Here is a 27,974-nt window from a genome sequence, read left to right as displayed (position 1 = left end):
ATTACTCTCGTTCTATTCTTACGGTAATGCATATTCATTTTAAAAAATATTATACATAATATTTTACTATAGCCGCCTTTGCCGACCGACTTGTTCACTCAGATTACTTACTTTATTGCTGTTAAACAATTAATATGGAGTGCACTTTAAAAAAACCATTTCACTTTTTTATTGGATACGTCAGAAAAACATTAATTTAGAGTAATAAATATGCTACAAAATCACTGTAGGAATAAATTAAAAGCGTACATACTACGAAATAAAAGTGGAAGTGAAAATCCTATTTCGAAGTTATTGTTCAAAAAAGGCAATTTTTTAAATCTTAATTTTAAGATTGGCAAAAGCACACGATTGAGTGTTTTGATGGACGATTTTGAATTTAAAAATATGTCAGATTGTGTGCCAAATTAAATAAAAAAATATTAAAGAGAAAGAAAAATTACACAGGAAAGAAATGGATATCATAAATTAATTTTTTGAGTATCAGCATATTGAAAACATAATTTCTTTGAGAGGATATTTATGAAAAATAGGGTCATCAATTTCAACAGGTAAGTCATTGTGATTCCTCATCTGGAAATGGTTAAGCCTACTTTTTCGCTCCATTAAGCTTTAGGTTTGACATGTATTTCTGAATTTCTTTTATATCTTTGACTGAATGGAGTTTTCGGACCATCTCCTGAGTTCTTCTAATGATTTGCAGCTGTATTACTTAGCGAAATATTAAATTAAATGCAACTGTAAAAACATTCTATGAAGAAATCTAAATCATTCGTTTAACGAGTTGTTTATATTTGACTGTTGCCATTCGGTTATAAGTAATAAGAGTACCTAGGGTAAGTGGAACAGCAAGAAAAATCCATACGTAAGTACATGACGATTTTTATGAAATGGTGTCATTTAAAAAGGAAATATACTATCGGTCTGTAAAAAAATGATGTAACACACACGCGCGCGCGCGTGTTTATTTTCTTGTATTTGAAGTATACAAAGAGAAAGCATTGTGATATTTAAAACATTCGAATACGTTCCGAACTCCGAATCTCAGATCTCGCTGTGTCCAATTTTTTGATGATCGCAATACTTTCTCTACACTTCGCATTCGATAAAGTAAAAATCAATCGTTTCCTCTCTTTTCAGTGAATGCAGGCGTTCTTGAATTAGAAAGAGGCATTTATGAAGTAATGGAAGATGTGGGAGTAGTGAGAGTGAACGTTGTACGGACAGGAGGGCAGGACGGACGGATCACTGTACAGTACCAAACAAAGAGCCTCACTGCGAACGAGAATCGGGACTTCGTTCCAGTGTCCGGAGAGCTCGTCTTTGAGGAAGGCGAGCTGAGGAAGAGCATCGAGGTGCGGATCCAAGACGACAAGGAGAAAGAACCCCTAGAGACCCTCGAAGTCCTGCTGCTGAACCCCATCCCCGGACCAGGAATCTTAAAATTCAGAGGATTCGGATCAATTGAAAAAGCAGTTATTAGGATAGTGGACAACGATAGTAAGTGAAATTTTATATTTTAGTTCTGAAATCATCTCCATGTGTGGGAAGTATGGCTAATAAATTATTTTCCCAAGAAATGACCAGCAAAAATGTTCATATTGCCTAATATAAGCTTTCAAACCTTAAAAACAACAGTTGTAGCACTGAATGACTTCCTTTTTTTTGAAGAAAGTAAATTTCCTATTATTTCTGAAACAAATCTTGTAAAAGCCAATGGAAATGTTTAAAAAATATTTATAAAGTTCATTTCATAAAAAAATGCCTCTGAGCACCCTCTGCACCGCACCTCCATTTAACCCTTTGCACTCAAATGGCACCATTCAAGACGGTGCAAAATTTTTACATTTTATTTATTTATTTTTCCATTTTGATAGTTAAAAATACCTACAAAATGGTAAAGAGATGTAGATTAATTTTTCTGGAAAATTCAACTTAAAGCAAATATATATATGTGTGTGTGTGTGTGTGTGTGTGTGTGTGTGTGTGTGTGTGTGTGTGTGTGTGTGTGTGTGTGTGTGTGTGTGTGTGTGTGCGTGCGCGCGTAACAATTTCGAATCCTGTCGGCTCTTTAATATGTAACATTATTTGTTGTGAAGCAGGATGCAGTTTTGAAGACAGTGAAGAGACTTTTTACATTTTTAAATTCTTTTTAATCCATCTGGAAAGCATAATTATTTACAAGCAGAAACGCGGACAAGACGTCCGCCAAATCCCTCGTCTTATATAACCTTAGATTGTGATAGGGAAAATATTTCTCCACAGTGCTAATATATTATTAAGATTCTGATAGGGATTTATGACGCATGTCAATCACATGTAAGGGAAACACAGGGATCTCTTAAGAAAGAATGTGCTTACTGGACATTTTTACCCCTTCACGCCGAGCGTGTGAAAATATCGACGTTTAGCTGACTAAGCAATTTTATAAAGCTTCTCTTGAATTAATTAAGTAGAGACAGTGGAATTGGATCACGAAATAAGAGAATGAACTTACTGTGGGCTAAATTAAGATAAAAGCTTGGAAATTAATTAAATTGAAATTAAGAGTTTAAAATATCATTATATATATATATATATATAGTTACGGAATTCTACGTGGGTTCTTTCTCGGTTTGTTGGTCGATGAAATAAACAGTCTTTTAGTAACAAATGACGAATTTTATTGAACACGAAGACACTAATACAAGGACAGCACATATACAGCTGAGACGAACTCAGGCAACACACAGCAGCACACTATACAAACATTAGACCACAAGTAGTAATCGGTAGTAATAACAGCCACAGTACACAAAGCGACTAGACAGAATTCAGAAGAAATCTATGTAGCAACACTACGGTCTGTCCAAATGTCTGCAATTCGCCACTGTCTCCTCGCTTTAGCTGTATACAACTGCTGACTTATTACAACACGGCTGGCTACTCCACGCACGACCCAATTCTGCTTCCAAAATAAATGCCAGGACTCGCCACACAGCTCAATTCAGCAATAGTTTGAGTTTCACACAGCGCTTGCACTTCGCCGAAATGATCCAATTATTCTGCCGTCTCTTTCCACGACTCAATACAAAACTCGATACACGACTGACTGCAACTTGAGTCTGTCGGCATTTTATAGTTCACGGGAGGTGGGCAAAGAAAGTCCTGGAACAATCAGACATACTTGGTTCCTATTGGTTCAATCGCTAAAATTCTGAAAGTTTCTAATATTATCTATTTTGTTGCCAAAGTCACCAAATTCGTCACCAGATGGTCGTCACGCTTTGGAATCACTGACTCGGCACCCGATCAGCATCCAACAGAGATCGTAAAGCGGTCTTTCCAGTGATTTAACTAATCATGCTGGGAAGCAACATTGCAGATATATAACACTATTATATTATATATATTATAGATATATATATTGGAACAACAAAAAAGTCCTTGGATTAAGTGAATAGTTATGCATCGAATTACTTTACCGAGTGCAAACGATTAATTAGATATCAGAATCATTTCCCTTGGCTTCTCAAGACTGACACGGCTATTGTCTTAATTGTTGGTGCATCTTATGTTACATAGTTCTGTGACAATTCTTTTTCACGTATTCTGCCTTTTCTTACAAGATATGATATACTTGACATATCAGATGAATCGAATGTTGGTTCTGTTGCTAAATGTTTGATTATTTCGAACTAGGATGATGTATATAAATGTAATAAATTAGTAATTATGTATATTTACCGGTGATTATTCACAATCATCAATAAATTTAGCAGTGATTATGACATGTAATTATACATAATCGCCGGATTAATCACAACTATTGTAACACATATTTCATATAAAATCATAATTTAACAGATTAGGTAGGAAGAAAGAATATCTCTTTTGCCCTAAATTTTGATTCATAATGATACAGACCATTTATTTAGAATGGCTTTTAGTAATATCTTTTATTATTATGATATTCAGTAAAATCATATCGCCAAATTCATCGCTAAAAAAGTTTGAACTCGATATTTTCATGAATCTCTGAGTTCACATCAGTTGAACATATTCTTTTTAAATAATTATGTCTGTCTTAGCATACAATAGCTCAGAAATTCTTCGACCTAGACGGATGAAATTTGATATATGGTCTTTACATCAAATTTGTATATTTCTATCAAATTTTGAAACCTATGAAGAAGTTCTGTCTGTCTAGCAGTCCGAATGCGAGTGAACCCGATAACTACAAAACTAAAAGTTAAAAAAAGTCTAAGTAGATGAAATTTAATAAACAGGTTGTGGGGAAAAGCTTATAAGCCAGATAAAAGCTACGAGACATGAGTATTACTTTTGTGTTGTGGTCTTGTTACTCGGTTGCGAACCACAAGGTCCCAGGTTCTATCCTCCCTCATAACAATCATTTACAAGATTTAGCATCTGAAATATGGATAATTATCAAATTTAATTTAAAATTCGTCTTAGGGTTGGCCGCCTATCGATCTATATTTTTGCTTGCATGAAAACTAAATAACTCCAACGACTTAAATGAATGAAATAAGGAAATCTGTTACGTGATTATAAGATTACAATTAAAAATCTGTCGAATTTTAATTTCAGTCCATCAGTAAAAAAGGCATCAAAGAAAAGGGGGGGGAATTAAATAAAATATTTAATTTTCTGGTGCTTGCTATTAACCGCATACTAGCGATTCATCGCCAGGGATCGATAGTTCGTAATCATTTTCCCCCAATATCACGCAATTAATACACAAATGCCGATTTTATTTATTATACTACGAAGAAAGCATTTCTCACGTGTTTGACTCTGAAAATAAAAGTTCAAGCATTCGAGCCCTTCGCGGACCTATCTAATATTCACAATTTTATGCGGAATGAGAAATATAACCTTTTATTAAGTCTATATAAAAAAAAAGACTTCAGAAACCATTGCCGCAAAATTTATGGTAACAAAAAATCTGCATTTTTAGACCTTCAATGTATGTTTATTCTTTTTTATATTTGTTTTAACTTTTTACATCAGTTTCGTTTAGAACTTAAAAATTCATAAATAATAAAATAGTAACAAAATACCTTTATCCTTAGTGACCCCAGGAATTCTAGTTCTCGAAAAGGATTCATTTGAAGTCGGAGAAAGCGACGGAGTTATCCAGATAGGCGTCGTGCGATTGGATGGCGTTGATGGTCAGATCCAGGTGCATTACCAGACAGTCCCCAAGACAGCTGCAGCCGGAAAGGACTTCGAAAGTGTATCGGGAGACCTGGTCTTTGAACCAGGACAGACAAGGAAGACCATCCCCATCCGCATCTTAAATGACGATATAAGGGAGCCTTCCAAATATTTCGCCATTCAACTTATGGATCCAATTGCTGGAGTAGGAGTCATCAATTTCAGAGGATTGGGCCAGATACCAGCAGCTGTAATAACAATCTTAGATGATGACAGTAATATATAGTCTTCTTTCATTCATAATAATATTTTTTTCTTTCAATTCAGATAGGAATTCAGCTTTCAAGATATATAAATTGGCTGTTAATCAGTATTTGAAACTCGTTCCATATTATATATATTTGAGAACATGAAAACTAAAAATCAGTTAGTCCAATTTACTCTGATTAATTGAATTAAAATAATCTTCATTCAGTGAGAAATTAGATGAATTTTCTAAAAGGAAATAATTTTCATGTGGAGAATAATTCTTAAAATGCATTGAAAAATTACATTCGTGTATATTTAGACACTAAATTGGTTACCTAGCAGATAAAATAAGAGTACTATTGAAGGAATTCAATAAAAAATTTTCAGGTTTGAAACAGACATTAAAAAGAAGACATTTTCACACTCAATAACTTCCAATCAATGTACACTGACCCAATAATGGAAGTTGTAAAAGTAAGATTAATTAAAATGCATTACATTTTAAAGCTAAGACATGAACCAGTTAGTTTTAAAACTTAATCCGATGACGAATGAAAACTTGTATCGATAACTCTTTGTTTGTATGGATGTAATTTGTGTGACTAAGCATGTAAGTGGTAAACATGATATTACGTTGATGCGACAATATGCAAAAAAAAAGATGTTGGGGAACTAATTATTAATGCAATGTTTCGGCATGATTCCTGGCATAGTAACAATGTTCAGCATTTCTGCATTATCTCGTTTTAACACCGATTACATTAGACATCTAACATTCCGGCCAGAGGAGTTCTAAGATACTCTTTAAAATTTAAAAATCTCTCAATCTTTATTTTAAATCTCTTGGAGTTCGCATGCTCATTTTTCGCTCTAGAGCTTTTTTAGCTCATTTTATTGGGATTGAATAATATTATTTGGCCAATTTCGGTATTATAGTAAATAGCGAACTAACTCACCTTCTTACCTCTCACAAACTTTCACTCCATACTGATTGGATAAAAGAATTATACTTTACACTGTTTCAATATCGTAAAACAATATTGCACTATATTGTTTGACTTAATTTCACAATATCATACATATAAATAAAGAGGTATCTAGGAAGACTTTCCGTATTATAAGGAATAAAAGGGTTCAATATTACCAAGAATAAAAATATATCTTCCAGGTACAATTTCACAGATGAAAATTATTTTTTGAATAAGTCAATGAAGTCCAAATTAGTAAATTTAAAAAGACTTCCTTTTGTAAATTTCTTCTATAAATACTTATAATTTTTGTAAACAATGATGACAAAAAATATTTAATCCGATGTTCGTATTCTTATAAAGTATAGAATTAAATTATATACATCACATTATACCTAAGATTATATGTGAACAATAATTTCTTTTTTAAATAAAATGTTAGTTATGCATTAACAGAATGTAACATTTTGGTATCTAAATTCGCTATTTTTTTTTTTTTTTTAAGAATTTTTTTATTTGTTCTCCTCTTTTTGTGCATATATAAAATAAAGAGAAATTTTTATAATCATCATAAATTTTGATCTCGAAATATTGATGAATTTCTCGTTTCAGATCTTCCAGAATTTGGAAAATCCATTTTTGAAATTACATCAGTCTGCTTATAAATAGGACAACTCAGGAATACGAACGAGTCTATATATATGATATTTGATATAATGCGTTTTAAACAAGCTTGTAGATTTCCATTAAAATTTTGACGAAATGCATTAGTGTGAAGTTTGTATTTTGTTCCGTCCAAATCCATCAGTATTTCAAAAACACAAATGGCCAGATGGATGAAATGAAGTATATAAACTCGGCATAAGAATTTTTCATCTTTTTCAAATTTTGAAGGCAATTTGTAAAGGAACATAGCGTTAATGGATGTTTATACTTACGACAGTTTGAATACAATAATTTATTTCATGTTTGCTTAAGTGGAAACTTCCAACCCATTTTTTTCTCGCCTCCTCATATAATAACTTTCAAATTCTGTAATTTTGTAAATATTCGATGGCAATGTATTGTTTTTGTATCCAATGAATATATTTATCAATTAATCGAATACTTTCCACAGAATTTTGATTCTTTGATAGTGGCGCCATCTAGTAGTGAATATTCTGAAAATTAGTTTGACAATTTTTTAACATTCATGATAATTAATCGTAATTAAGGATTAAATTTAAAAACTGTTTTTCTTTTACCAGTGAGGCCTGGTTCTTTTATGCTGGAGAGACCATATTATGAAATTCGGGAAAGTGCTGGAAATATTAGAATCGGAGTGGTTCGAGTTGGCGGTAATGACGGCCAGATACTTGTCAAGTACCGGACGGTGCCAAAGAGCGCTCAAATGAATCAGGACTTCGTGCCTTCTGAAGGGGAGTTAATATTCGAAGAAGGACAGAACAGAAAAGACATCATTATCCAAATCGTAGACGATGACATAAGGGAGCCTATCAAAGATTTCGAAGTGCAACTGTTGGACCCGTCTCCAGGTCCTGGAGTCATTAACTTCAGGCGATTCACGTCCAACCCAACATCGATAGTTTCAATCATAGATGATGACAGTAAGAAAATTTCTGTTTTATTACCTTTTATGCAAAGTAATTAGAATGAAAGTACTGTAAGTGTTACAACCGTAAGCTATACAAATTTTAATAAATTTTCATGTTCTCACCTTTTATAAAGGATCATTTAAGGACTTATATTCATCTATCGAGTTGCCAATCTATCTGGGAATAAACACGATAATTAAGAATTCATCAAGTCTGTTAAATTAGACTTGGTATGTGGTCTCTGTACCAAAATTCTTGTTATCTATCAAAATTCGGAAGAAATTCGTCAAATACAGATCAGTCTGTTTTTCCCTTTATGTACATATGAATGCAATAATGCAAAGAGTTCGTGGAATTTAGCTATTCTTTTGTATCCAGAATTGCTAATCTGCGGTAAATTTTTCATTAAAATTGATTACAATTTGACCATTTGTCAACAAGAATTTTTCCAAGTATTTGAATGTCCAACGAATTAGACAAATGAAATTTGATAAATAAGCTTGTCACCACTATTACAGATTGCGTCAATTTTCGGACCCAATTAGTGAGAAGAAATTTGGAAGCGAGAAAATAACCTCTTAAATGATACTCCGTCTTCTTCATTGCAGTATGAGGCAAGAAACTTTCCATAATTTAACAAACTTGAAAGTCGAGAGCAGAGCAGTAATACTGATTTAATCCTGAAATTATAATCCACGCAATTCTTGCTTTTAAAATGAGGATAAAACTAATGTATCTTATCTTGAGAGAACATGATGTTTTGCTTTCGGGTTTTTGAAGCTTCAAAACGCATGGGCAGAAAATGTTGATTTGTTGCTCTTGAGAAATCATTTTTTTTTTTCACTTTTAGGGTTATTACAAAATGATAAAGAAATTTGTCACACTCGGCGACTTATAGCCAATAAAAAGTTGCAACATGGCGCGAATGTCCGCCATGTAACCGATTTTCCTGTCTGGTCAATAAAGGGCTGGGTCGTAAGAAATTATCGCTTGAAGAAGCACAGAGAAGTAAATGGGAATGAACGGGAAATAGCGAGGAGAGATATTGAAAGTTATATGCATCTAAATATAATTTTTTTAGCTGGCAAAAAAAAAAAAAAATGTTGGCGATGAGTAAAAAAACATTGGTTTTCAAAAGTTGACGATTGCGCAATGCAGTAAACACGTAATCATTTCAAATCAGTTTAAACTGGATTTTTGCTAAGAGAAAAAAAATTCTGGCCTTACAAAATTTTGGAGCTTGAACGATTTTGAGAAGGGAAATAAAACGTTTTGTAAATATCAACGCATGTGTAATTTGATAGTCTCGTGATTGTTTAAAATCGGTTTAAATTGATTTTTCATGAAAAAAAAATTCTGGCCTCGAGAAAAAATATTTTAGAGCTCGATTGATTTTGAGATGGTTAAAAACCATCACTTTTCTATATGTTGGTGATTGCGATATGAGTCATGTGAGAATATGGTGTTTTCCTGTCGAATTGATACCACGTGACTTTTAAAAAATAATGTTCTAACATAATAATTTGAAATTTGTGATAACCGATTTCATTTTTTTTTCAGTGAGACCAGGCATCTTACAGTTCGAAAGACCTTCCTACGAGATATTTGAAAACGTTGGAACCCTTACTATCCGAGTCGTTCGACTGCACGGCACGGACGGCGAGATACGAGTGAAGTACAGAACGGTAGCTACCAATGCTGTTGTGAACCAAGACTTTGTACATTCAGAGGGTGAACTGATCTTCAATGAAAGAGAAGACAAAAAAGACATCACTATCCGAATCGTTGATGATGATATCAGGGAACCCACTAAAGCTTTCCAGGTGCAAATACTAGATCCAGAACCCGGACTTGGAGTCATCAACTTCCGGGGACTTGGACCCTTGACAACTACACTAGTGACCATTAACGATAACGATAGTAAGAAATCTTTTCGTATATGATCAGATAATTGCTGTTTCTAAATTATTGAAAAGGGGTTTGTTTCAAATGCATATTTCTGTTGTTGAGTATTCCGAAAATCCACTCATTTTAAGTTTTTATTATTTATCACATTAAACACATTTTACCATGACTGGATGACACGGATTCAACATTAAATATTATCGAAAGATATCGGTAATAATTCCAGATCCATTTTAAATTATTATTACCAGCTGCTTGCTGATTTCATTCTCAGTCGGCCATATTTTTATCCAGACTGGCAATTTCTCATCGGATAAGAAATTCTCGCTGGAGATTCCCTTTTTAAGAATTCTTGTGGCCCGAAGTCGTCACAGGACTTGGACTTCAAAAATGAGTCAGAGAAAGAAGAATTGGTGAAATGAAGCAAAAAGATTAGTTTTGCGCGAAGTCCACTCGAAGAAATTCACGGCGTTTCTCTAGAATGTCGTATTGAATTCGAAGAATAAGTAGAAGAATAAGTAGTAGATTAGTATTAAAACTATTGTTTACCAAATTTCTGATTTTTTCTTTCTTTTGTATATGACTATGTTTTTTGAGCGTTTTTTTTTAAATAATGATATTTGAGTATTTTTTTTTCCTTTTTGAGATGACATTCATACAAAAACTTATTACAATGTAGAGAAAGAATTTATAAGTAAATGTTTTTAAAAATATTAGAGAGGACTTAAAGTTTTTTTATATTAAATTAGAACTTTTCAAACAATATCAATTCAAAACAGAATAACCAGAATGAAGTATGATTCAGGATATAAATTCATTGAAATATTAACAAGAGATTGCATTAGAAACATGGCAATCAGATTTCTTGCAAATTACAAGAATTTTAGCCTGAACGCATCGATTTTTTTCTGAAGTTTTGGTGTTTTTTTATAAGTTAAAAAGCTCCATAACCTTGCAATCTTTGCAAATTTATCTTGGTTCAATCCCGAGATATTATTATAAATAAAAAGTATGCAACATTTCCGGTAGATATTTTAAATAGTATTTAAATAATCGAATATGAAAAATGAAAATTTATGGCAAAAAACCCATCTTGAAGGAAAAAAAAACAATTTAAAGTTTATATTTTTAATTTTCATTTATATAAAAATTCATTTTCTTTCAGAACTGTCTAAATTTGGAGGCTATTGCGAATTTCTCGAATTTAATTATTTTTTATAAAATTTCAATTTTGGATATTTTTCTGTCATTTTCTTGACTCTAATGAGTATTTACAGTGATCGGCTATGCAGCTGGATGTGGCAAATTTAAATGTTTTATATAAATCTGTCAATTAATTTGGAAATGGATGTTAATTAATCTGAAGATTTTTTTTATCAAATAATATTTTCATCTTTTCAAAGATGAAAATATTAATGAAAATATTTCATTTTCATTAATATAGAGAAATAATGAAAATATTTCAATTTTCATTATTTCATCTTTTCATCAAAGTCATTTAAATGCTTTACAAGCAATTAATGTCAAAAATTATAGCATGAAGAATAATATCAAGATATTTCAATTTAATTTGCAACAATGCCATAGAAAGAAAGTAATTCACACTGAAAAAATTAATGAAAACGAAAAAAAAATGAAATTATTAAAAGGAATCGACAAAAAAAAGGACTTATTTATAATATTATTTACACTTCCCTTTTCATTTGTTTATCTATTTATCGTAGAAATAAAGTATAAACGATATTAGAAATGTAAAGATGCTCGTTTTTGAATAAATCTTTAAAAAAAATTGTGATTTTTAGTCAAAAATGGGGTTTTGTTGGCAGTATCTTAATTTAAAAAAACGAGGAACAAGAGAGAAAAATATATATATAATTAAATTATAATTATATATAGATAATTAAATCGGAATATATTTATTTCCTCTAAAATCAAATTGAGTTTTACAATATTAATATCCCAGGGCAGGAATTGACATACTTAATGCAAAACTTAGACTATCATAATCAAGAAAGTAAAAAATTCTAAATAAATATTATAAGAATCACGTATTTAAATGATTTATAAATTTTGTAGCTTCTCTTTGTGCATACTTTGCAATGTCGTTAAGCTTTCACTTCCCTGTTCAACTAGAAATTTCAAAACAGATTTTTAAATCTAGATTTATCGAATAAAATGTAAAACTTTTGATAGAATACAATAATTGATCCTTACTATTTTTCGTTTCGACTGGAGATGGTAAAATTTCGTATTTATTTATTTTTCTGCAATAATTAAGAATTTTTCTGCGCTCTTCTGTGCTTATCACATGAAGTAGACTCAATTTATCATAAGATGGATAATCAAGATGTCAACAAGGTATCAACAAATAATTGCTCATTTATTTGTTGAAAAGCAATTTTAAATTTAAAAAATTATTTAACAACAAATTTTATGGAATTTTATTTAATTATTTCGTTTCACATTTGTAAGGAGGAAATTTTGCAATCAGTTTTTCATTTCCTTTACAATATATATGAGTTTTAAAATTTTGTACATTTTTGTGAGTTTTAAAAATTGGTACAGCGTATAAACTAAAACAATGGAATTAAATCACTAGAATCGAACATAAATACCAGTAACTTGTTATGTTATGCAAAAGGATTTATCATCATATTCATATTTTGTTGTGAGTGTATTCGTAATGTAAATAAACCATTTTGATAATTATAGAACATATTTAGAAGCTAACTATATGAATTAATAAAATTTTGTTTCCATTCTGGGGGTGAAATTCAAAAAAAATGATTCCAAATTTCTATAATATTTATATAATATATACACTAAAGATTAAATTTATTAAACTTTTTTTATTTTTCTAGTGAAGCCTGGTTCTTTTATGATCAAAGAACCTTCTTATGATATCCCTGAGAGGGTGGGAATCATTAAAATCCCTGTGTTCCGAGTCGGCGGCAGTGACGGTAAAATACTCGTCAGGTACCGGACGGTGCCAAAAAGTGCTCAAGCGAACCAAGATTTCGTGCCTTCTGAAGGGGAGTTGGTGTTCGAGGAAGGGCAAACCAGTAATGACATCACTATCCAAATCATAGACGATGACTTGAGGGAGCCTACAGAAAAGTTAGAAGTGCAGTTATTGGATCCTACTCCAGCTCCGGGAGTCATCAACTTCGAGGGATTCATATCAAACCCAACAGTGGTGATTTCGATTATAGATGATGACAGTAAGAATCTTTATGTATCTAGATTTGATTTATAATAAGCGAAATATGCAGAGAGTATGTACTTCACATAATAAAGATTTTGATCTGGAGATAAATTTCCACAATACAAACCTCCCTTATTCTTTTTCTCTGTTAATTAATTTATCGTTGTGGGAGCACAATTACTCAAAATGCAACAAGTTGTTGGTATGAAATTTATTATGTTGTCTTTTAACTTAAGTGGCAGAATTCTTCTAAATTTTAGTCAAAAACCACCTAAGAAAAATCATTTTTTTTAAAATCAGTTAAATCAATGTCCATCCATTCATATTCAGATCTATGTAAACTCAATAATTGGAAAACGTAAATAAGTAGATAGGTGAAAATAAATATATTTATTATTAGATTTGTATTAAAATTTGAACCTAAAAGATTGTCCATCTGTCTTTGTCTGTATTTGCGAGTATGTGAAAGCTATAATACGACAATCCAATGACTTAAACAAAGGAATTTGGTATGGTACCTTGCCAACTACACGGAAGAATTGTATTAAATGTTATATCCGATTGGCAGACAAGATACCTAAAACCCATACTAAGCTTTATTCATTATAATGTGAGACACAACACATTCCATATAGTAACAACAGTTTAGTTTCACATTTTTTAATAAGATAACTATTTAGTTTCAATTTCAATACATTTTTAATAGATTAATGTTTTATTTATGCTACTATTTTTTATTTCATTTACGTTAAGAATACGTATTTATTTTTAGTTATTACGGTCCAATATCTAGGTCTATACACAATAGCACTGAAACAGATGCTCGATTTAAATATTCCAATAACGTAATGAAAAATGTGGGAAATTTGTTAATTGCGTTTGGTAGAATATTAAATTGTGTTATCATTCATCAAATTATCATAGTGTTACTTGGTAACTAGGAAAATAATTTTTAAATCAATCTACTTGTGGTCTTTTCACAATTTAGTAGTCATAAGAAACTGTCTAACCTCTGCGGAGTTAAAAAAAAATCCGTCACTAAAGCTATTAGAATACGAGAAAGTTGAGATTAGAGCATATAAGCCGATTTGATTCAATATTCTTGCGATGATAGGATACTCAAATCATAAATATGAAAGGAAATGTCTGTAAATGTTTAAATTTGCTTTTGTTGACCTTGCCAATTTCCTTTGGGTGGCTTTTTTCTGACCAATTTAAACCAAAATTTGATAAGTACATAACCAATTTTATTTATTTAAATCGTTGTTGCATTTACAGCATGTGAAAATAAGTACAAAATTACGAATGCTCAATTATTTAACAGATATTGCTCAAAATTCGATAGAGATTTACACTTTTAGATATAAATATCTGTGTACCAAATTTAGCCAACTAGGTCTTTATAGGTCTAGGTCGGTTTGTCATAAACGTGTTTACTTGTACTAGGACACCCGGACATTCCTATAAATGGATTCAAAATTTGATAGAAATCTACATATTTGATGTACAGGTCACACACTTACCAGATCACACACTTGGGCGAGTTTTGAGTTATCTCTTTCATAGACAGATTCAAAGGCAGGCGTGTATTTTTCGTATTTTGGAACATCTGAAATGTGTAGATTCATCAGAATCTCGCGTTCGAATTTTTTGACGATTACGCAACTGTGCATATGAGAATGTAAAAAATAAGACAGAGGGTAAAAAACCCCACTGCTTTCCGTTAAATTATTCTCAGCAATCCATTAGCTTGATTTATTTGAAATTTAATTCTGTAAATTGGTAATGAAAAATGAATTATGAATTAAAAAAACTGATTTTTTTTACTATAATCTTGGGAAAATTGTATTCATTCTGAAATTATGTATCATTTTTTTTAGTGAAGCCGGGTATCTTGAATCTCGAAAAAACATCTTATGAGGTGACAGAAAGCAGCAGAACAGTAACGATCGGAGTGGTCAGATTGGATGGCTCAGAAGGCGAGATAAGGGTGAAGTACAGAACGATTGCGAAAACAGCCCAGGCCAACCAAGATTTCGTGTACTCGGAGGGCGAATTGGTTTTCGGAGAGGGAGAGAACAGAAAAGACATCACCATTCAAGTCATTGATGACGATGTTAGAGAAATGACCAAAACATTCGAAGTTCAACTCTTGGACGCCACACCCGGGTTTGGTGTTATCAACTTCAGGAGATTTACAACCAACCCAACAGCATTAGTTACCATCTTAGACGATGACAGTAAGGAGTTTTCTCTATCTGTTTTAATCTCGTGTTTTGTTGGTAATAATTTTTGTACATATAATCTCTATTAATAATAAAAGTGAATGCGTGTGTGTGTTGGCGCTACACAGGGCAGACCATTTAACCTATAGTTATGAAATTTGGGATTTGTATCTTGGAGCGAGTTTCTGAATATTTTAGTTAGAATTAATAACTAAGCGAGATATTGAATTATATTTTTGTGATATCCTATCGAAAATATCCCTGTACAAAAATGATTAATAAATAAAACTCAGTGTGGAATCATATTGCTAAATTTCAACAATAATTGTTCAAAGCATAATCGAATTAAAACATAATATTTTAAAGAACTTTTAATATTTTTTTTTCTGAAGAAGAAATGACGGTGATTCTGTCAATCTTTCTTAAAGAATGGTTTTGTGATTGCAGACTCATAGCTAATTATAGCTATTGCTTAGTATTAGTAGCTATTTGCTCAAAATCGAAAAAGGAAATTGCTTTAATTTAATTATGATAATTTCCTTTTGAAATTGTCAAAAAGAACAAAAACGTGAAGAAAAATAACGATTTTCTTTGTAATTCACTCACTTTTCCGGAGATATTTTAAAATTCTACTCAATGCTACAAATTGGTGATTTTCTTATTATATTATTTTAATGTTATTTTCTCAAATTTTAAATTTTGGTAATATTTTACGAAAAAAAACTCATACCAAAATCTAATGCATATTTTTGTTTGCTTCAAATTTGATATAATTTCTCAATAAGTTTTTTTAATTCCTGAATTACAAAATAAGCTATCTGTTCAATTGTGTAAACTTGATAGTTGTTTTAATGCTTTATAATATTTAACAGTCGAATTTCAGTATCAAAAGTCTGGAGAACTTATTTTTTAGTTCAGGAAATATTTCTTGATTACGTTTCCTTATTATTTTATCCCGATTAAATAGTTCTTAAACTGGATAACATATTTCTTAAGTTATCAGTAAGATTTTGAACAGATCAGTTGATGAACCTCTCAAGTGGAAAATTCTCGCTTTTTATCTTTTTATAAGCGAAGAACCCATATTTCTTCAAATTTTCAAAATACCTTTGGCTTTTAAGTGGTATATTTTTTATTTCAGAGCATTTAACTCAAATTATTTTATGACAAAATAGAAATATATATAAATATTTTATGATAATTTTCAAAAATTTCATCCCGAACATAGGTTCCATACCATAAATCACCGTAATCGAGATAGAGCAGAAACAACTCATTACTGGCATATAATATAAAATTATTTTATTAAATTATTTATATTTACAATTTTTAATCATATGTTTCTTTTTATTCTACTAATATCTACTCAAAATGAATGGATATTTTTGGTAATTTCAATGGCTTTGTTTGAGTATAAATGCAAAATTTATATTTTCTAGTGTCATTTGAAATTTGATCCTTGGTGCAAGATAATATCAAATAATGCCTACGCACTTATTAAATTCCGAATGATAAAGCTCTAAAAATATTCTCAGTAATCATTTGAATTTTTATTATAATATCGTCAACACTGAAATAGCATTATTACATTTCAAAATTAATTTTTAAAAAAATATCCTTATGATTAATGTAGCGTTAATATTTTTATTTAATATTCAAAAATTATTCATAAAATTTTATATATTATTTATTTTATATATTATTTATTTTATATAATATTTTATATAGATAGTTTATATTAGTTATTTGCATGTCAATTTATCTATTATAGTTTATATATAATACAAACTATCAATGCAGCCCAAATTACGAGATTGTTACTTTCGGATATGAACCACTATGAATTCAATTCACTTCTTTTTTTCCAGTGAAACCAGGAACATTCAAGCTGGAAAGGCCTTCTTATGAAGTGTTCGAAAACGACGGCACCATTACCATCGGAGTAATTAGAACGGATGGTACAGACGGTGAGATAAGCGTAAAATACAAGACGATACCGAAAACCGCACAATTCTACAAAGACTTCATACCTGTTGAGGGCGAATTAGTTTTCGGTGAAAAACAGAATAGGAAAGATATAGTCATTAAGATCGTCGATGATGAAGTTAGGGAGAGCACTAAAACATTCGAAGTACAACTGTTGGATCCCAAACCTGGAGTGGGAGTTATCAATTTCAGAAGATTCATGTCCAACCCAACAGCAGTTATTTCTATTAGAGATAATGACAGTAAGAAATTTTTTAATGTTTTGTTTATTTTTTTTTCTTGATGAAAGTTTGGGATACAGTATGCAAATTGTGAAGTAAAAACAAATTCTTGCATGATAATGTTTATCAATTGGATATTATCCTTAAATTGCGACAATCGTGTCAACTCTGTCAATATGCAACAGCCGCAAACACCCATTCAATCAGTTGTTTGAGTATCACTTCCAAATACCTTTCTTTTTCGTCAAATGTGGTTGATTGGATACCCATGCTTTTATGCACAAGAAACGCTCATCCAAATGGGTTTGAGGGGGTAGAGAGGGTTTTTGAAAAACTTTAAAAGGATGCCCAAGCATATATTCGCTTAGTTAAGCGGGGACTTCTTTTGTATAGCAATCCCATAAAACACAGGTTAAAACTGCAGGTTCGTTTTAGGAGGAGAGGGATTGCAGAGAATCTCTATCATTTAAAGAGAAATTCGGGTAATCCAGTATTCCGAGGCACTTGAACTAAAATGATCTCAGGAATGAGAGGGTTAAATTAGCAGTAGCGATCCCTACTCCTCCTTGAAATTTCTTACGCGCATTAAAAAAAAACATAAGAATGCCGAGTGCTCAGAGTTTTAATTTCAGAGTTCTGAACATAATGTTTAGTGAAGCAAAACTTATTTAGAAGATAATAGATGCAGAAAATCCTATTAGCATGTAAGTTTTTTGGCGATTAATCGTTGACATTCGGTTACTATACAAATACAAGACAACCACATTATATTTTGAATTTTTATTTTTTATTCCAATTGAAACCAAAATTTGTCACAAAATAAAAATTGCAGTTATAAGATGACATTACAAATTCCTTTTATTTAATTCACTGCGTTTTTAAGTGATCGCGTTTCCAAAATTGTTACAGATCTGCATTTTAAGGGCCAAATTTTTGTACCAAATTTTATTTATCGAGTTCTTTTCGTTTTTTATTATCCCGCTGACTTTTATTCGCACTGCTGAACAGAATGGAATGGGACAGACCTATAGTCTGTGTATTTTCTGTAGGTGGTTCAAGGTCACATTTACTAGCGCATTACTGGTACCAGACAACCAATAACGAGGTAGAAAATGTGACCTTAAACCGCCTACAGAAAATACACAAACTATAAATTGAAATCCTTCGTACGAAATTTGATGGAAATCATCAACAAATATGGTAAAAAAATCATATTCCAATTTTCTTCTGTGTTGCTAGCTGTGTTTTCGAATTATCGTGTTCATAGATAGACGGAACGACAGACAAATAATCCCCCCCCCCAAAAATGTGATTTTGAGACTTAGGAAGATCTAAAACATGAAGATTAATAAAACTCTCAATGACGAATTTTTTTGGCTTTCTCTTTATACGAGTATTCGAAACACACACACACACATTTAAAATACTTTGCACGTCTGATCGTTGGACCTAGAGATGCCATATTTGGCAAGTAGTAACTTTTTGCGTAATAGCTATTCACTAAGAAATGATTTTTGAAAAATGTAATTAAATCCTTAAATAAGAGGAAGCTATACTTAGAAGTTTTTCCTCAGTAACTTAAAAGCATACAATAATATAAAAAATTCTGTTTAATTATAAAAAAAATTAACTTTTATATACCATCTTTATTTCAGTAAATTTTTTACCTAATTTTAATAAATTTGTCGATATATTTTAAAGAATATTTCACATCAATGCTTTCCATTGTTTATTAATGTGATTATACACACGTGCGTTGCGAAGATATTACATTTTTATGCATGTTATTCGTTGCAATAATTAAATGAAAGACTAAAACATTTTCATAATTCAGTATTTTAGAGATTTGAATCTCCATAATTATTTTTCTTATAATTAGGTGAAGAAGCAAAGATTTAAATGCATGCTTCTAACGAAAGCAAACCTTTATAAGTTCTTTTCCACTAAGTAATATACAAACTATCGCAGAGATCTAAACTGATTTCGTATTCTAAACTGATTTCTGATTTTATAGAATCAATTTTAGAAAATGATTTGCTATAAAAATGTCGAATTTCTTCAGTCTTATCGTGGAAAAAATGTAATAAGATTTTATTCTTAAGGTAACCGTCTACGTTCGAAGAAATATTTTTGAAAAATTTGATTTTTCAAAAACTATTTATGGTTTTTAGATGTATTGTCAATTATAAACACTATAAATACAAAAAAAAAAATTATTTGGAAATATATATTTTGAGAAATAGGAAAATTTGTAGTAAATTTTAATGAAATTTAACCAAAACGGTTAACACTCTACACAAAATTGTAATGCAGCAATCCTATTTTTCTTTGTATACAAGTTATAGAATATAATGATGAATGAAATGAACGAAAATCTAAGAAACATTTTGAGATGAAAAGAAATTATGAGTAAAAATATACGCATATATACATTTTTTCCATAAATTTACAACTTAATTTTTCTGAAAACACCTATAAATGAAAAAGTATTTCACTAACAATAAAACTTTTGGTTCATTTCATTGCCCATATTATTTAAAAAACACGCTGAAATTTTTATGTAAATACCTCTATTAGTTTTTGAGATATCATGTGAACGGTGGATAATTTTTATGAAAATTAAAGTTTGAGAAAATTGAAGTTAAAGAAAAATTTTAGTTAAAAAATTGTTTAAAATTCTCCTGGATGATAGGTCAGACCTTCCTTTTACTAGAAAATACTATTTTGGAAAGAGGAAAGTCTGAACTACAAGAAATAATAAAAAAAGAATTCACCAATGTGGTCCATAACCAGTGTTTTTAACGTAGTCGGATATCTTAAATCAGTCATAAATGCCATTTTGTATAATAGAGTTTCGTTGAATATTGTTTTATCAAGGATAAGAAATTTAAGTTGAAACGAAATTTATTATCACTGTTTCGTAAGTAGATCAATGAATTTTGATGCTATTTTTACATTGGAAGTAGGCTTAGCTTCCAATTGAATGTTTATATGGACTTCCGAATTCTAAAAAAAAAAAAGTGATTCTGATTGACTTTAAAAGAACTGTAGTAGATAAATGCGTGAAGGTAAACACTGTCAATTGTAACAAAGAATAATTATAAATATATTAAATTAGCAACAATAACGAGAGATTAAAAATTGTTTTATTTTTTTATTCATGCTCCTACGTTTTAACTCCATTATGAAATGAATTGAAATCTTATAATATTTTGTCAGTAATTCTACCATGAGGTTCCTCAAACACTATTTGATTTAATGATATGATTGTTTTGATTGGAACATACTTTAAACAAAGATCAATAAGAGAGAACCTCATTAAACTTAACAAATACATAAAAATTCGATTTGAAAGTCAATAGAGGAAATTTCGTAGTCTGAATAATTTCGTATAAAAATGATAGCACCATGATAAAAAGGATAAATGAGAATGACACCATAGTTGGTGTAGTATCAAGTCTTTCCAAATCCCACCATTGAAAAATATGATTAATTATAAATATTGTGTATGCTCAGAATCCATTATCAAATCTATTATCGAAATTTTTACGAATGACAGCATCAAAAAATTTGCGGACACTTACCTGTGTATGTTCAGAATTCATATTTCTTGAAACATTAGAGCCGATGACTCATTTAGCCCTTTAAAATAATTTATAGCTATTCTTTGTTATTTAAATTAAAATTTTTACGCAGATAAATATCACTCAGTCACCAACATTTTTAAAAGAATTCGGAAAGAAGACGAGACATGTTGCCACTCACAAAAACAGACAAACAATAAATGTTTACAAAATTATATTAGGATTATATCTTCAAAAAAATTCTTTAAGATTCTTATATAGAATCGAGTGGAGTTCATAAAATAGATTTAACGGGTAATGTAACTGGATAATTCTCACTACTTTCGGAGTCAATATTATTATATAGAATTTTAGGCTTAATAGCCATATTTTCTCGCAATTCAAAATACAATTCGTCTGTATTTCCGATAGCTGCCTTTTTGGAACAATGGTTGATGCATTCGACGGTTACAATAAACAATGTAAAACGGTCTATTTTTTAAAAATCTTAATTGAATAAGAATCTCAATTTTTAATATTTAAACTTACATATCAATTTTTTCTGAAAAAAATAACTAAATATATAGAAAAGAGAAATCATTCTATTTATGAGATGTTTTCATTGATATATAACATTAAAAACTATATACTAGCCTCCTTTATCGACCTGCTGCTTTGACAGGAATATTTGTTATTTATAATTTCCCATAAATTATAAATGCAAATCTTGATAGTAATTGTTGTTTTTTTTCGACAGAACATTTTAATATCAAATTGGAATAGATATCAAAGTCGCATTATCTTAATATCTTTACATTTATTCAGTTTATTTTGTACATGTACTTTTAATGGATTCAAATTCCATTCATAACAATGCCGTTCAAATCGCAACTGTGCCGATAATCTGCATTTTACTAAATTAAATTCTTTAAAAAGAAAATTTTTAAAATTTTTAAACTCAAATATTACTTTTTTTACAATAATATTTTTTGAAATTATGGCAGAAGAAAATTCTTAAAATTCGATGAATTTTTGATTAATCAGAGTTCTAAACGAAATTTCAAAATAAAATCATTCCGATTTGAATATTCCTCTGTCCAAATTTTGTTTATGATCAAATTTGCACAATCAGTTGTAGAACACTAAAAGTTTAATTAATTCTAAAGGATGCATATGCACACATGCAAGTAATGCATTTTCCTTCATGATAGATAGAAATGTAAAAAATGTCCAATGGAAAAAAAAATACTACATTCTGTAAAAATATGAAAAAGGATTGCTTCATGTTTATACTACGTTAACTCCATATTCAGGTCATGCTATTGAACCTGGATGAAGAATCGAAGAATATAATTTAATATCCCCAGATTCATTGCGATTATTTAAAAGATTACATTAAGATGATTGCAATTAATATGTTCACTACCATGAATTGACGTTCATTACCAGTTCACTTTCACGTTCATTACTCGTTCGAGATCACGTTTATTACCCATGATTTACACCTACTGTCTAATTGTGCTAAACCATTTATCTAACTAGTTGACCCCCTCTCTACTATAATTAAGCTATAGCAAAGAATACATCATGCCCCGAATATAAGACTTGAAACATGGAGGATTAAGATGCCCGCAGAGCACTCTGCCATTTTCGATTTAATGCCGAATTTTGGAATTATTGTTTGAAAAAATTTCAAGCTTGCTAGTAGCATCATGTTTTTAAATTTAACAGTTACAACAAGAAAATTAAAGTAGAAATTTTTTTCAGTGAAAGCAGGCATAGTGCAACTGGAAAAGCATTCATATGAGGTGTTGGAAAGCGTCGGAACCTTCAAAGTCGGGGTTGTTCGATTAGAAGGCACAGACGGCGAGATTCGAGTCAGGTGTAAAACGATAGCCAGCGATGCTGTGGTGAACCAGGACTTTGTGTTCGTTGACAGTGAACTGATTTTCAAGGAGGGAGAGAACAGAAAGGACATCACCATTCAGGTCATTGACGATGATGTCAAAGAACCCTCTAAGACATTTGAGGTTCGACTTATGGATCCCAGACCAGGACAGGGAGTCATCAACTTTAAAGGAATTGGTCCCGTAAAAGCCACAGTAATAACCATCATAGATGATGACAGTAAGGATATATTTTATAGCAGCATTTTTAGTTTTTAAAACGAATTTTAATCATTGTTTACTTAATTATTGATGTTTTTTGTAATAAAAGAACAATGCCGGTTATTACTATAGAAATCAAAATGATCAAGGTTATTGTGAATCTGAGGAAACATCAGATGTGAATTAGACACAAAATTCAAATATTTTATGTAAGAAATGGATTCTTTAAAACGATTCTGGATGTATCATTTGAATAAATTTAATGAAAATCAGTTTTAAAAACACTTTTATTAGTACACTTAAAAGTATAATATTTATTTTGGTAAGCAAATAAACTTTTTCTTACTATAAATTCTACTTTAAACGATTTTATAAATATTACAAATGTTGAAATGAATTTTCTTAAATCATTAAGTGTCATGAATCCAGAATAATAATTTAATTTAATCTTCGAATTAAGATTTGAAGATATTAAACAATATAATTTCTATTAGAACACAGAAGTGTTCATCTCTAACGTACGAAGATTTTTAATCAAATTAATTTCAAAGTAAAATATCTTCACAAGGATGAACTAAGTGAGATGAAATACAAATAATTCGTCCGAATGTTTTTAACTTACAAAAAATTGCTCTTTCTGAAAATCTGCTTTCTGAATAATGACCAAAAACATTATTTTCCTTATTTGATTGTATTCAAGTTGCTACTGAATATCCAAAGAATTATTTTAAATAAAGTGCGTCAGAGTTGATAGTTGTTAAAGTACATTTTATATTTAATAACATTTTACTTTCTTCGCAATTAAAGAGATCATAAGAAAATCCACAAGACAGCATATAAGATTAGAAATAGCTTTAAAAATTATTTTCAGTCTTTCAATCAAAGAAAAAAAGATAGGTTTTACTTAAATATTTACTTAACGCATCATAAACTGTGAGTTTTCATTTGTAGTATCAATTAGATTCTTGATATGTTTATTATTATTATAAGTACAATGTTCCGTCAAAAATTATTCAAAATCCAGTCTTGTTGTATAATTTTAAGTGTTAAAAAATGAAATTTTGTAGCAAGAACTACAGATAATCAATGTGGTTTTATAAAACATCAAATTTTTGTGGTTGAATTCTTCGAAGATCCTAAAAGAGGGCAATCAGAAACTACACTTCAAGACTTGCAACGTATTTATGGCGGCTTTCTTTTAAAATCAAAGGGGAAGAGGAAGGTAAATTCATACGTTTTTTTTCAAACGTTGAATGATCCTTACAGAAAAATAACGTTGTACTTCGACAGATGCAGATTAACTGTCAAACACAGAAGACAAAGTAAAATGTAAAGGACATTTAATTGCACCACAATAACGAAAGATCACATATCTCACTTGGGAATTTTTAGAAAACTGACAAATGCTATTTACATAAGTGTAACAACCTGAGTAAAAACCAGATCCAGCACCATCGGATTTCTATCTATTAGATGACTGATAGCTTATTTTCATGGAAAACTGTTTTAAGCAAAAAACATATTTATTGTTGTGTATGATAAAATGATATAATGACGGATTTCTTGAGTTTAAGCAATAGATTAAATGATAATATATTGAAAAAAAAATTCATGTGCTTCCAACTGCAAAATTTTATTTTTCTAGAACTTATTAGTATTGAGCAGCAGTGGAACATGCTTTGCTATTTGACCGACTTTTACATTTTATTTTATCTATTAAAAATAATTCATTTGACTCTGAAAATGCAATAATAAATCATTTGAGTGTGAATTTTTCAGATTTATCTTCGAAACATTTATTAATCTTTTCCTTTCCAAGAGAAGAGAAAGTGTTCTGTACCAAATTGGCCAAGCCTTCTCATTTTTTTTTACCACTCTATCTTTTTCAGTGAAACCGGGCGCATTGCAGCTTAAAGAAGGAATTTACCAGTTCTTTGAGAACGTGGGAACAGTGCAGATACCAGTGGTGAGGGTCGGTGGTTCAGATGGTCAAGTTCGCGTATTCTACCGGACAGCGCCAAAAACTGCCTTGACAGGAACTGATTTCGTATTCTCTAACGGCGAGATTGTTTTCAGAGAGGGGGAAGCAGAAAAATTCATAGAGATACAAATCTTGGACGATAAGGTGAGGGAGGAGACAAAAAGTTTTGTGATTGAGCTGTTGAATCCCCAGGCTGCTGAAGGAGTTGTCAACTTCAGAGGATTTGGACAAAGACCTATGGCAGAGGTGTACATTCTAGATGATGACAGTAAGCATTTTTCATAACAGTAATGTAGTTTAATTTAGTTTAGTTATATTAACGTCCCGTTTTTAAAGAAACACTAAGGCTATTTTGGGACCGACCTCGTCATTTTGAACCGTGGTCAGATGACGAGGTCGACACCTGAGCTGGCACCCCCTCTCCAAACTTCTGCATCACACCAACGGAGGGCATTTGGTCCCGACGGATTTAACGTGCACCATACCCGCTTACACTGCGGTTCTTCGGTAGAATCGGTTCTCGAAGAAGAAACCTAACGGTTCCGAAGCTGAGACCTTACTATCAAGCTACCGCGGTCTATAATGTAGTTGAATAGTAATGAGTAATGTAGCATCCATAGATTATACACTCAACAAGAATGACTTAAGTCCTAAGCCCTAGCTCCTTCTAAAATCGATGCAAATATACTTTCCACCAAATTACAACTATGTTTAAATATCCATAAGGAGTTGGTCCATTTTACAACCTCCGACTAAAACTGCTTTTTGAAGAGACAGCAGTTAAAAAACAAACCGCCTAAATCACAAAAATAAAGAAAAACTCTTAAACCAAAAAATCACTTTGACCACATATTGAGATTTTACAATCAAATTAATTATCATTTCATTGTTTTTGTATTGAGATAATGTAATTGCTAGCAATGCTTAACATTGAAAAGAAGGTTGGTGTAATTCTTTTTTATAAAACAAACACTCTGATATTTCAGTTACATATCTAAAACCATGCCGAAGGCCTTGATTTGCTAATTAATTAATAATTAATCAAATTAATTTATTTCATAAATTAAATTGAGTTTCTTTTCTTAAATCAGTTTTTATCCAAAAATATTTTAATATTATAATTTACTAAGAAAAAAGATTTTTTTTAAATCCCATCTTTGAAATATTAGGATGACTCTTTAATTTATGTTTATGAGTAGACATTTTTAAAATTTGTTACTTCCAGTAGAGGTAAATATAATACAAAATATTAACTCCTCAAGAAGAAATTGGAAATAAAAATATCTCTGAAATAAATGTGTTTTTAAATATATGAAAAGCATTTTGCAGCCATATTTGCCTCAAAGTTTGCTTAATCACAACTTTTTATAAAACTTTTAAGAACGATGCAAAATTTGTTTAACAATGCAAATCTAAACTCAGAGATAAAAAAAATATTTTCATACAATAGGAATAATATTAATATATTATAATTTTATCCAATTAAAGATAAAATTATAATATAGGAACATGATTTTATATAAAGCAATCCATTAAAATATAGTCTTTAATTAATAAAAAAATTAATTGTTTAATAAATTGTCATGAAACATTTTCTAAAGCTTCTTTGTACATCATAATAATTCTGAGTAAAATTTGCAATAAAGTCAATTGAATAGTTTGGATCTCCATAGCCTACTTCTGTTTATAAATTTCACTGTTAATTATAATGATATCCCTCCCCTTCCTTTTCCTCTTAATTTCAGAAAGGTTGTAACTATAGTCATAAGAGTGGTACCTAACTGTAGTGAAGTGATTATGTGCTATGTGATGAAATGTTTACGGCGCCATCTAATGGCAAACTTAGAAATTCACTTTCACATCTCGAAAACACAAGGGGCTTCTCCATATAAAGTATTAAAAGTAAACTAGTACTTAGTCGAGACGTTCCAGCAACAGATATTATTTCGACTGCTGTCCACTTTACCTAATCTGACCTCAATGTATTTTCTCTGTTGAAATACCTCAAGTAGACAGTATATCCAACATGTCAGTTAAAATCTCAGGACCTTGGATAATTACTTTTGTTTATCATATATCAGTTTGTCATTTGATATAATAAAAATCATGCCCCCATTAAATTCAAAAATGTTTTCAAATATCTATATAAGTAAAGAAATTTAAACATCGAAAAGAGAGGTAGCTAAAATAATTTTTTTTAACCTTTTAACACTTTTTCATAAAGTTACAGCTTTGGAAATTTCGAACAAATAAATATACATTTTAAACATTATGTTTTAAGGATTAAAATCCACAGGAGGTTTTTTTTATATTAAAATATTATAACTCGACAACACTGACCATTTTCCAAAACTGCTTACCGTTTTCGAGACTAAATTGTAACTCCGACTTTACAGCCAGTGGTGTTATAAGTGGTTTGGTTCTTAACCATTTTACTAAATCAAAATACAGGGTGTCCGTAAAAGAACTCAGGTGTTTTCATGCACATTTTTTTAATTAAACCATAAAATTAGGTTAATTTTATATATATATGTACTTAAAGGTGAATTATTCAAGATTTTTACCAAATAGTAGATTTAATATGTGCTCCGTTTGTGGCACAGCACACTTCCGAAATGGTACTTAATCTCTTTCCATGCCCTGACCAACATGTTTGAGGTGATGTTTGTCACACAAGTGATTATCCTTTACCTGAGATGGCTTACATCCTAAATTTTTCAGTTTAAAAAGGATTCTTGGCATATTCCCAGAAGAAAAAAATTAATGGAGTCAGATCTGGGCTCTGCCCTTCCAATCTACTTGTTGCCG

General features: G+C 30.6%; 1 protein-coding gene across 1 annotated transcript in view; it reads left to right on the top strand.

Annotated features, from left to right (window-relative positions):
- LOC129987446 (adhesion G-protein coupled receptor V1-like) overlaps positions 1–27,974 on the top strand; it is an 81,583-nt gene that overhangs the window by 16,165 nt on the left and 37,444 nt on the right. The window contains exons 6-14 of the mRNA XM_056095429.1: positions 1,141–1,500; positions 5,076–5,435; positions 7,625–7,984; positions 9,533–9,892; positions 12,739–13,098; positions 14,963–15,322; positions 17,176–17,535; positions 22,845–23,204; positions 25,075–25,434. Coding sequence (XP_055951404.1) covers positions 1,141–1,500; positions 5,076–5,435; positions 7,625–7,984; positions 9,533–9,892; positions 12,739–13,098; positions 14,963–15,322; positions 17,176–17,535; positions 22,845–23,204; positions 25,075–25,434 — 3,240 coding nt within the window. The remainder of the gene's footprint in view (positions 1–1,140; positions 1,501–5,075; positions 5,436–7,624; positions 7,985–9,532; positions 9,893–12,738; positions 13,099–14,962; positions 15,323–17,175; positions 17,536–22,844; positions 23,205–25,074; positions 25,435–27,974) is intronic.

The sequence above is a fragment of the Argiope bruennichi genome, chromosome 10 (assembly GCF_947563725.1).
Source record: "Argiope bruennichi chromosome 10, qqArgBrue1.1, whole genome shotgun sequence".
Lineage (NCBI taxonomy): Eukaryota > Metazoa > Arthropoda > Arachnida > Araneae > Araneidae > Argiope > Argiope bruennichi.
Note: the sequence above shows the minus strand (reverse complement) of the source record. Positions and strands in the feature narration are given on the sequence as shown.